The 11,792-nt window shown below is 35.3% G+C and overlaps 1 protein-coding gene and 1 long non-coding RNA gene across 3 annotated transcripts; both read left to right on the top strand.

Annotated features, from left to right (window-relative positions):
* Positions 1 to 2,365: 2,365 nt before the first annotated feature.
* Positions 2,366 to 4,352, top strand: LOC106330305 (phosphatidylinositol 3,4,5-trisphosphate 3-phosphatase cnrN-like). Its single transcript, XM_013768797.1, is given in 10 exon segments — positions 2,366 to 2,446; positions 2,532 to 2,603; positions 2,872 to 2,937; positions 3,234 to 3,248; positions 3,250 to 3,411; positions 3,491 to 3,577; positions 3,871 to 4,050; positions 4,052 to 4,155; positions 4,157 to 4,194; positions 4,197 to 4,352. Coding segments are annotated over 10 exon segments (960 nt in total). The 3' UTR covers position 4,352.
* Positions 4,353 to 4,714: 362 nt separating this feature from the next.
* On the top strand, positions 4,715 to 6,864 carry LOC106332319. 2 transcript variants are annotated; one of them, XR_001268049.1, is made up of 4 exons: positions 4,715 to 5,009; positions 5,145 to 5,882; positions 6,020 to 6,108; positions 6,193 to 6,864. It is a non-coding gene; the product is annotated as an uncharacterized LOC106332319 (long non-coding RNA). The 2 variants fall into 2 exon arrangements; XR_001268048.1 differs by having other exon boundaries at positions 4,716 to 5,009; positions 6,248 to 6,864.
* Positions 6,865 to 11,792: the final 4,928 nt, after the last annotated feature.

The following is an 11,792-nucleotide window of genomic DNA, read 5'->3' as shown; positions in this document are numbered from 1 at the left end:
GCGATCTAGCCGAAAAACTTGAAATGGCAGCAGAGCCGGACCTGAAGTGTGGGCTTGGGGTCCGTGAAGGATTTAGTTTGCTTAGGGGGCAAGTTATTAAAGCAAAGTGATGACATGTTTTACTTTTAACTATATAAACGTCTTTAAGGTTAGAGAAGGGCAATGTATTTTAAGTTTCTTTATCAAGTAATAAAGAGGCCAGAATAAATGAAAACTTGCTTGTGGGCCTGCTTATTTGCAGCTAGGGTTGGACTCATCATCCAGGAATCCTTGACCCGCTGGCTCACTGTCCCGGAGATCTACAGGATTCTCAGGCGTAGACGAACCTTGACAGCCTCCACACCATGGGGTCATCGGCCTGTACCTATTCTACTGTCCGCGCTTTTACAATTACACGAATGGGTTACACGACACGCACACTTTCCAACACAGCCATCGCGGGCACACTATCCGTGTCACCCAGTCACGCCCTGCCATTCCCCCAGCTCCGACTTACTGCCGCAGGATGCATGTACCGGTGCAGCACAAGGTAAATAAATTTATCTATCAAGTTAAAAGCAAATTGTAATATCAATATGTATTAATACTATCTTTTATACGTAGGTACGGTCGTTTTCTCCTGGTTCACTACCGCAATGAGTAGGAGGAACTCGTGATCTCATCTCATCTCCCACGTCCACGTTTATCATCATCATCTCTTCTCCCACGTCCACGTCTCTCATTTTCTATGTATTTGAGTTTCGGGATCTATTATCAAACTTATACCCCTATGCGCATATGTTATTTTATCTCATCTCCTATATATTAAATGAGAAGCAATTTTAAAACTTACCTTAAAAATTTATTGGCAAAGAATGTGACGTGGTGACATGGTTTCACGAAATTTTTTTATTTAGGAAAACGCTTAGGTGTCACGCAGAGAACGTTTCTCACCAAAACTGTGGATTTAATGCGTTTATACTAACATTCTTTTAAAAAAACTTCATACCATCTATATCTTTTTCGACGAACACTTTTACGTGATAAAATTTCAGCTTCAAGTTCGATTAGTTGATTTATCAATCCTCTCAATATAATCATAGCATCAATTAAGATTCCTTATTTCTCTATACGTTTCTGTTAAAAACGCTAACCCATCTGATCTATCGCTATTAAGTCGACAGATCCGTAGAGACGACAAAGCGATGAAACTTTAGTACGATGCCAAGTGTTAATGAAAAAAACATTCTCCATACCTGCTTTCATGCATTTAGCAGAGCACTCAAGTTCTTGAGAACCGCCTCTCATTTCTGAAAGAAGACGTTAAAAATCTATTTCTAGATAAATGTGTCGTATTCGGTTTTGTTACTGCTCGATGAGGTGATCTCTGTTTCGAAGAGACCGAATCACTGTAAATCATCTCGGCTTAGTGTATTAGTCTCCTCAAGCAAGCAATATAACCATGCGAGTGTCACCACCTTCGCCGCCATGAGAGCTCTGCATTAGACGACCTTGAAGATGAGAAGAAACTTTCAGGAACGAACCACCAGCAAGTCTCACGTACTGGTCGCATCTGGAACAACCTTTACAATTTAGTGGGTCAAATAACTTTCAATTTCTTTTATTATGCAACTATGTTTTCGGAATTTAAAGGAGCTATACTTTTTTTATTTCACATAGTTATTGTTTTGCTTATAATATGTTATTGATCAACTTTTTTTTCGATTTTATGTGTTAAACCCCTAAGTCCATAACTACTACAACATGATAGGCGAAATATAAAAAAAAATATTTTCCAAAGCTTCTTCTCAAACTTGCAAACACTATATATTAAATTTTAATATTAGTGAACTCATTATAAAAAATCTTTGGCTTCACCCCTGATGATAATCATACCTTTAGTTCTATCTAACTATCGTTTAAAATATACATTATGTTATACATAATAATAATATATATTTTCAACATTAATATAGACATCTTATTCCGCGCAAAGCGCGGATTACTATCTAGTTTTCTATGTATTTGAGTTTATGTATTTGAGTTTCGGGATCTATTATCAAACTTATACCCCTATGCGCATATGTTATTTTATCTTTGGTTACTATTATGAAATGATAAACATCCTTGTTATGTCATCTTTATTAGATTTGAAATTCTTATCTTAGAGAATTAAAATTTCACGCAAAATAGTGTATATCTGACGGCGACTTGATCATCTCCGATTGATTGATAGTACACTCTTCCTCTAGAAATCGAAATCCTCGAGCCCTAGCTCCATTTTTGGTTGTTCACTTCGATTTTCACAATTTGGATTCTTCGAAGCTATATGCCTCTGGGATCTCAACCTGGGCCAAAAGTTTCAAACTTTCCCAGCCATTCTCCGATGTCAACGATACTGAAAAGTCAGCCTTTGCGAAAGGAACTTCTTCTTCACAACCTGGTTTCATTGGGACCATTACGAAAGGTTTGGTGGATACGTCCAAGAATGCTGTCAAGGCAGTACAGGTCAAGAAGGCTCGACATGCTGTTTCTTTTGTGGTGGTTTTTAGGAAGGAGGGTTTGATTTGGATCTTACTTACATAACTGAGAACATTATTGCAATGGGATTTCCTGCTGGTCTGGTGATATGAGCTCTGGCTTTTTTGGATACGTTGAGGTGTGAGTCAATTAGTATGCTTGCCCCTTAAGGTTATCTGGCTAATGAATGTGTGTCAAACCTCAATCAATGCTACCGCAACCAGATGGAAGAAGTTATTGACTTTCTTGAAACTTGACACAAGGTAGCACCAGTCTTTTGTTTAATTGGCATTGTGATGATCACATCTCAAAAAGAGCTAATGTGTCCCTAAGAATCTGTATGTGTCTTAGTTAAAGTTGCTTTTTTTGTAGGGAAAATACAAAGCTTACAATCTATGTTCAGAGAGGTTGTATGATGTATCACTATTTGAAGGGAAGGTATGTTATACCCTCGTCTTTTTTCTTCACTCTTTTCCTTGCATTTGACCAACGTGTGAGTAATAATGCCTTAGTCAAAATTTAAGGAAACCCACTGCGCTATTTCAAGTTACTTCAACTCCGAGATGCTTATGAATCAGTTAGCCAGGTGATAAATTACTCATTTGTTGTAATGCTGCAAGTTATCATGATGAAAACTTGGTGGAATGTATTGCCTTATTTTTTCTGTTCCAAATTGTGAACTATTTTCCTTCCTTTTGTCAGTTTGAACATCTTTTATTCCGCTAACGCTCCAGGTGGCCAGTTTCCCATTTTGATGACCATAATTGCCCACCAATCCATTTGATTACATCATTTTGCCAAAGTGCATATTCCTGGTTAAAGGAGGACATAGAGAATGTTGTGGCTGTTCACTGTAAGGCTGGAATGGCAAGGACCGGGCTCATGATATGTAGTCTTTTTCTGTATCTGAAGGTAGATAATTTATCATAAAATTTGGATGAAACATAGTCAAACACAGGGAACTAATCATGTTTTCTTTTTTCTTGTTTAGTTTTTTCCGACTGCTGAAGAGTACATGGACTTCTACAATCAGAAACGATGTGTGGATGGAAATGGGCTTGTGCTACCTAGCCAAATTGTAAGTCTAGTTAAGCCCCTCGTAAAAACGTCCTTTGCGTTACTTTTGACTAGTGAGTCTGTTTTTTTGAAACACTTATTTTGTAGAGATATGTGAAATCCATTTTCACGACGCGCCAAGGAGATTTTTACTGGTTGGGAAGCTAATTACTCGTTATCCAAATCCATTAGCTTTGCTTTTATTTTTTTGCTTGTCTGACGGATTTGCTTTTTCTTTTGTATCCTTATTCTCAGTTAGTATCAATTCTGGTTTAAAAGTAATTTTAATTGTGCTTGGCCTTTGTTCCAATACAGAGGAAGCTACCTTCACCTGGATTCATGGTCGAAATAGTTCTTGCTGATACTAACCCAACAACCCCTAGTTCTGAAACAGCATCCAAGACATTTGTAGAAACTCCAGCAGCTAATTCTTCCCCTGTAGAGGTTATCACACCAGCTCCATTACCCAATACAGAATCGGAGAACCCTGATAAGGAAGGACGATGTGTTCTCGGATAACGAAGCTGACTCAACTGGCCCGACTGCCTCTTCCCAAACCCCAGAATCCAAACAGAGCACAGATGGCACCTCTGGTCTGGCTCGAGAAAGTGTCTATTTCGGGTAACAAAGGGTCATCTCATCACAGCTGGTGCACGGAAGTAAGGCTGAAGCAAGAGAGAACTCTGCTGGGTCTGGGGTCAACGCGTCAAGCTCAGAGAGTAGTGAGTTCAAGGTTATGGCGGCTGATGCATCTGTGTTCTCGTTTGGAGATGAAGACGACTACGAAAGCGACTAAAGAATGATAGAACAAAGCGGAGCCAAGACGTGTGTACATAAAAACAGGAGAATGTTATACTCAATCATTTAGATGATGGAACACAATCATTTTGTTAGTGACTTCTCTTTTTACATTGCGGTTTTTTTTGGTGCTATAACTTTATGAGTGTACAAAAACTCCTTTTTTTTTTTTGAATCAAAGTATATAAAAAATCAAATTCTAAGCTGTTCACGTCCTCTTAAAAAATCAACCAATCAGAAGACTTCATTTTACACGTCATAGAAACTGGTTTCATTTTGGGTTTTTTTTTTTAAACAATTTAAACAGCCCATTAAGCCCAAAATGCCTCAAGAGTCTGAAGCGTAATTTTGTGTTCTTCTCCGATTATCTCACATCGTTGTCACCGATCAAATTCTGCACTTATCCATTACAGTAACCTAAGTTTCAACAATCTATTATCGTACCTTAAATGGGTTTGTTCCATCTCCCCTTATATCTCTTTCTATATAAAGTGTTATGTCTGATCTTCAATCAACCCTAATAGAAAAATCTATACTGAAGAAGCTACAGCAACTGTCATGAAATCCACCGGTAAATCTCCCTCAGCACCAGAATGTCTTCAGAAAGCAAGGCCGAACCTTTATTGTGTTTAGAGCTCCTTCTCATCCATGAACAGGTATGAATGCTTCATCTCAAAGTAAGGACAACCATACATACTTCTGAATTTTTACGCAACCAAAAGCAACGAGATTTATGGAGTTGCTGATCAGAGTTTAACAGTTTCTTTCTCGCAAAACTCTTTTCTCACTAGACAGGAAAACAGTACTTACCTCCAACGTAATCCATGGCGGTTGACTCCTTCTTTCCGATCACTACAGCATGATAAAGTGAATCTAGAGGATGTGGGATCTCAATCGTTCCTCCGTTCTCCAAGTATGATGAAGTCGGCTTTAAGAATATAACTGGTTCCTGTTCGAAAGAGAGAATCTGCATACGATTGGTTTACAGAGAAAGCGACTGATTCCAGGAATTGTGAGAGAATCTGCATACCTTGGGAAGGGCGTTGACATGAGCGGCCTAGTTGCGACTGACGCCGACGATCTTGGTGCCTTGCTTGAACTGCCTCTCTATCATCGACGTCGCCATTTTCTCCGATCTGAATTCAATCAATACTCTGGTTGACTCTGGTGTCTAAGTAGAATTACATTGTTGTTCAAGTAATAGACTTTACGAATATGTTGCCATTTGTGAAACATTTTCGCTGATGTCTATTCTTTTAAGAGTTAACCAAAAACAAGGAATTTAGTTCTCAGTTCAGTGGTTATCAGTTGTAGAGCAAACAGTGTTATGTTTGCCAATTTCAAGTAATATTATAATTCAGTCTCTCTTGGACTGAGAAATCTATTGTTTTCTAAATTGTCTCAGGTAGTGTTCTAACACAAAGATTTTCTAAGCTGGTTACTGCAGATGAGGTTACCGGAGCTGAGATCATGAGAATTGGGAAAATCTTTGCTTACACCAAGCAGGAATGCCAAGGTTAAATAAAAGCGTAAGATAACTCTGTTAAAAAAAAAGCATATCCATGTAGATCACTAGCTTTTTACCTATTGCAGCAAGCTTTTTTCGTCTGCATAGCCATTAATGATGATTTGAGCGTGACACTGCATGGTATTATTTTGCCTGCAGCGATTGTCAAACTAAGACCACCAGAGGCCCTTCTTCGTTGATGTTAACCAAGTGTGGCAACACAACACTAACATTGCTGGTGTAGCAAAGTATCAACTCTAACCTCACAGCTTCTTGCTTATCTTTCTCAAATTTGATTTTTGTTCTCTTTTATTCGCATGAATCTTGCAAAGATCTCTGTCTACGACAATAATAGCCAGGCTTTTTTCGTCCTACTTGGTGACGCAGGACGTGAGTGGACATGGAAGCATGCCTCGGAATTAGTTGACAACAACTTTGAGATAACTAGCCATCAACTGAAAATCCTCTCCCAGTTCATTAAAACTCACTTTATTCCTCCTCAATCGAGAACTTGGTTCTTACCATGAGATGCATGCCCCCAAAATTTATTCGACACCATTCGGCAAACACATTAGTTCAGGGTCAAGATGTCTGACTACAACTCCACAGACAAGACTCAAGCTATAACTGTTACTAAGATTGTCTCACCAGGAGTTCTTCCACCTGTAACAACTCAACTGAAATCCCTCTTGATGCAAACAATGAAGTTGATGTGCTCTCTGCAAGTGTCGTTGCGGGCTCTGGATTCAATACTGATAAGCGAAATGAAAGTATCAGTAACAGGGATGAATCACAGAAGGCTAAGCGTCCGAAACGTGGAAAATAGAGAGATCATACAACTCATTTCATACGATGCAGTGTCACTGTCTTCTTTATTTTCATTTTGAGCCAAGACTATGTTTTCTATGTCTTATTTTGAATTTTCTGTCTTGCTTTGGTTTAATATTTGCAAACAGTATGCTTCTTTCTTTAGGCTTTGATTTCATTGGAATACATACATAATGATTTCCAGCTTTCAGAAGCACTTGCTATTTTAGATTACGACCGTGGTAGCTCAAATGAATGGTACTGACTATTGAGTTATCACTTTTTATGTGATCATTTTTATTGATATCAGGTACCTCTTATGCGTAGATAATTTTTACACTCCATCAAAGAGGTTTCCAAATTTAGCAACCATCCCATTGAAATTCAGAAACAAAACCAAAACAAAAAGGGCACAAAATTAAGGAATCAAACCTTCTTCCATCTCTCAATTTAATTACAAGAATATCTTTTCGCATATACACATATCCTTTACGACAAAGGAAAGTAAAATTTTACAAAAAAAAGGAGATTAAACTGAACTACTAAATATTTAAACAAAACTCACACTTTCTTTGCGTGAAAATGTCTTTCTCAAAAGAAACACAAAGCATAAAAAAAACCTCTCACTTTTCACATGTTCCAAATCGCTTCTAAGAACACCATTGGAACCGTCTTACACTCATTAAGTTTTTCATTAGAACTTAATTCTTTAAATTTAGCCCAACTATCTTCTCTACAAGGACCTTCATGTTTCACTTTAAAGTATTACTGACTCAGTGCTGCACCTGAATCTCTTTATTAGTCTTCACAAACCATTTTAGAAGGACTTCTCACAAAAAAAAAACACTTACTCGAATGCCCAACCACTTGAGAAACGTCCAAGTTATCCTCATATTCATGTTATTCACTCTTTCTCGCATTTTGATTTCTTTTAATAATCTAAGCAACAGAAAACCAAAATAAGCTTCTCTTAATATGAATCATAGTTGCCTGCATACATATGTTTTGAGTCATTTAATAATAGTCTTTTTTGCTCATTCTTAATTGTCATTTAATAATCATTTGATAATAGTCATCCAGTGTATTTATTAATTTGACATGGTTTGTATTTCTATTTTCTTTTGTATTCAATGATTAATCAAACATTTATCTTCACAATATATTTCACGTTGAATTCTTATAGTTTACACACCATAGGTGTTCGTATTTTGTTTTGGTTTGAGATTTTTGTTCAGTAAATATATAGTAGTTATATAGTACATTGTTATTGTATTTTTAAATACTATTATTTAAAATAAAAAATTGATAAATTTGTTTATGAGGGAATATAAACTAAAATAATTTTTCCATGCAGAGACATCCACATCACTTGGTCAGAAAAGAAAACGGGGCCATCCTCTAGGATAATGCATTAAGCCAAAACGTGTGTCAATATTCCAGAAGGGTCAACCCGGTAAAATATTCCCAAAAACAAATCAACCAACCATGATTTGTTTTCTATTCAGGGTCATATTCTTGAAGGGAGACTATCAAGTAACATAACAACCCAGTAGGTTAAAAATATCAAATCAGATATTTGGTGCTCCCTAACAATAACAAATACAAGCTCACACTACAATCATACATCATTCACATTAATAATGCAAAGCAGTGGAAAAACAAAGGTTATACCAAAGTTCCCTACACATGTACAGTTTCTCGCCTTAAAACTACAATCAACTACTATGTACATCGACAACAAACACCTACCTTCTAAGTAAATATATTAAAAATCACTTACTATGCAATCAAGGTAACTCTTAAAGGAGTAATGCATACATATTAATAACTCTTATTTATAGGAAAGTTATTAATTACCTCATCATCGGCCACACAATTTTACTTTGACAAAACAATAAGCATCATCAAAGACTTCAAAGAAAAAACAAGAGTCAAGTTCAATGCATGAGCTCAAAGAACAAATTTTAACAACAAATAAAAAGATTATCATCAAGTAAACAAAACTAAGAAGAACTTTCCATCATCTTCCAACTTAACTATGTATTCATAAGTCAGTCTTGCTAATTTGCCAAACTAATAAAACAAATCTATTACAAAAATGTGAGTAGATAAAACCAATAAAATTATATACAACATTGAAATAACATAAATCAGATAATCTCCATCCTTTTATACTATATTATATACTCTTAATAGTTTATAAACATGTTTATTCTATAAAATTTGATATTCGCACAAAAAAACAATAGTTAAATGTCTAAAAGCAATTTTCCGCGCACAAACGATCTAGTTTCCGTAAAACAAAGCAAATATAATTAAAGAAATTTTCGTGAAACAGAGCAAGTATATTTTGTTGATAAAAAAAAGAGCAAGTGTAATTAAAAAAAAATTAGTCCAAAATGCATTGATGCGGCACTCTGGGACAAAACGACAAGATACATTAAAAAGAACGACAAGAAGTCTACGCACAAAAAGAAGAAACGGCACATGTGAGATGAAAAAACGGCAACTTCTAAATAAGCAAATGGGAAAGATCTGGAATGTGTCAATCCATAAGGAAAAAGCAACGTGGCAAAACGGTGAATCACTGATCAGACGGATATTAATTGCAACCTTAAATTTTCGTATTTACATCTTTTTTTCATTTAGAGATTTTTTGAACATCAACATAGGCAAAAGATTCATTGTATACTACAGCTAATGCTAACATCACAGGTAACAAGAGCCGCATTCTATTATTCTCATGGTTGAGAGTAGCCATAAACTCAGAGGAGATCAGTCTCTACAGTTGTGAAGTCCGTTTGGTCTATATCCGGCTTAGTTGTATTATGTGCGTCTTTCCTCGCTTACATTTTTAGCTTCGATCTCAGCGACAATATGGAAGACTGCATTGTGTACATGACATCAACAGCTGAGCTAACAACATGCGTGATATAATACATAAAAATATTCATAAAAAAAAATTGAATTTTTTCTTGAGGAAAAAACAAAAATAGCACTAAATCAAGTTTATATTCCCAAACTAGCACTCAAGATCAAAAGTCACAAAAATAGCACTTAATGTTTTATCAAAAGTCACAAACTTAGGGTTTAGAGTTAAATGGTGGGGTTTAGGATTTAGGGTTTAGGATTTAGAGTTTAGAGTTTAGGGTTTAGGGTTTAGATTTTAGGGTTTAGGGTTTAGGGTTTAGAGTTTAGGGTTTAGAGTTTAGGGTTTAGGGTTTAGAGTTGAGAAATGAGGTTTTGTGGATAAGATTTCAAATTTTGAAAAATAAAAAAATTAAAATTTTCAAAAGATAAACTTAGAAATGTGCTATTTTGGTCATTTTAGTTTTTGAGTGCTATTTTTGTGATATAAACTTAGAAAGGTGCTATTTTGGAGATTTGCCATTTTTTCTTTTCTTAATATAATTTAAGAAAATTAACATATTGTCCTTGATTTAAGGAGGATCCTATTGTCTTTTTTACCTTAACTTGCCATTTTCTTTACTAACATTGCATGTTTCATTAAGGACAATCAAGTAATATTAATAACACATCTATATTGGGTCATTTTTTCGGATCCAGCCTACATCAGATCTCTCTTAGGCCATTTGGGCCGATTAAGAAATCAAATCCAATTCTCACTTTTTTTTTCCTTTGGGCAATTAATTCCAAGTTCAAATAATTTTTTTTTTAACTATTCTTAATTATTATTTTTTTTTCTTAATATAATTTAAGCATTCATAAAAAAAAATTAATTTTTTTTATTGAAACATATAAATCTTTATTAAAAGTATATAATTTTTTTTATTAAAATATTTACCACATAATAAAATTAATTTATCAGAGTTATACCAACTTAATTCATTAAAGAAATAAAGTTTAATTTTTTAAACATAAATAGTCATTTAAAATGAAATACGATAAATAAAGATAAAAAGTTTAAATCTTTTATAAAATAAAACACAAATATATTAAAATATGACATTTACTAAATATTTGTCAATTGAAAAAAAAAAAATAAACCCGGGATCAAAATCTAGTATCAAGTTAAAACACACAAAAATCATAAAAAGCACTCAGAAAACAGACTCTAATGATACAGAATAAGCCAAAAACAAGCACATCAGGGCCATGCAAACACGCACTCACCACAAGCTTTCCAATAACTGGAAAACAAGGCGTGGTGGCTTTCAAGGCTTCAGTTGCCCCTATACAAAGAATTCAAATGATCCATGTCCATAAGAGACCATTCTTCTTGGTAACATGTCTACAATTTCAAAACAAAGTTTCGTTATCATCAATATAGCAATTACAAACAATGATACAAAATCGTTTGAAGTTCATATTCTCACCTGTTCCTTGAAGATGAAAGCTAGTTTTGAAAGTTCAGGGACTACCAGATATAAGAACTAAAACACAAGATACCAAGAACGCTTTCTTGTATATTAGAAATCTGTTAAACAATCTTCCTAGATCTGTTTAATCCGAATTACTCTCAGTCACACACGACTAGAGACGGACCAATTCCTAATCTATCAAAACAGAAAGCACGAGCGACACCTTCAAGTACCCGTCTTTCTTAAGCTCTCAAGAACAAACCTCTTGCTCTAACTTTTCAATCAATAATGCGGCTAACCTCGATATCCACAAAGTAATCAGGTTATATACCCTTAACACAATACCCTAGTTGCCTAAATATTGTGATAAGCCCAAATCTTCCAAATCTTCTTTGCTTCACGCCAAAGTAACATCTTGGAACCAATGAGATATTGACACGTCATCATCTCATAACCGACTTGTAACAGCAAGTCACACTTCCTATATTGTGCATAACACATCCTCTGTTTCTCAATCCGACAAGCTGCTTTTCTTGAGCTATTATTTTTCTCAAATAATAATCATCTCATGATATAAAAGTTTATACACATTTCTCACTATAGATGACACTTGAAAGTTCAGGGACTACCAGATATAAGAACTAAAACACAAGATACCAAGAACGCTTTCTTGTATATTAGAAATCTGTTAAACAATCTTCCTAGATCTGTTTAATCCGAATTACTCTCAGTCACACACGACTAGAGACGGACCAATTCCTAATCTATCAAAACAGAAAGCACGAGCTACACCTTCAAGTACT

Source organism: Brassica oleracea, chromosome C3, assembly GCF_000695525.1.
Source record: "Brassica oleracea var. oleracea cultivar TO1000 chromosome C3, BOL, whole genome shotgun sequence".
NCBI classification, from domain to species: domain Eukaryota; kingdom Viridiplantae; phylum Streptophyta; class Magnoliopsida; order Brassicales; family Brassicaceae; genus Brassica; species Brassica oleracea.
This window is presented reverse-complemented; position numbering and strand designations above follow the sequence as displayed.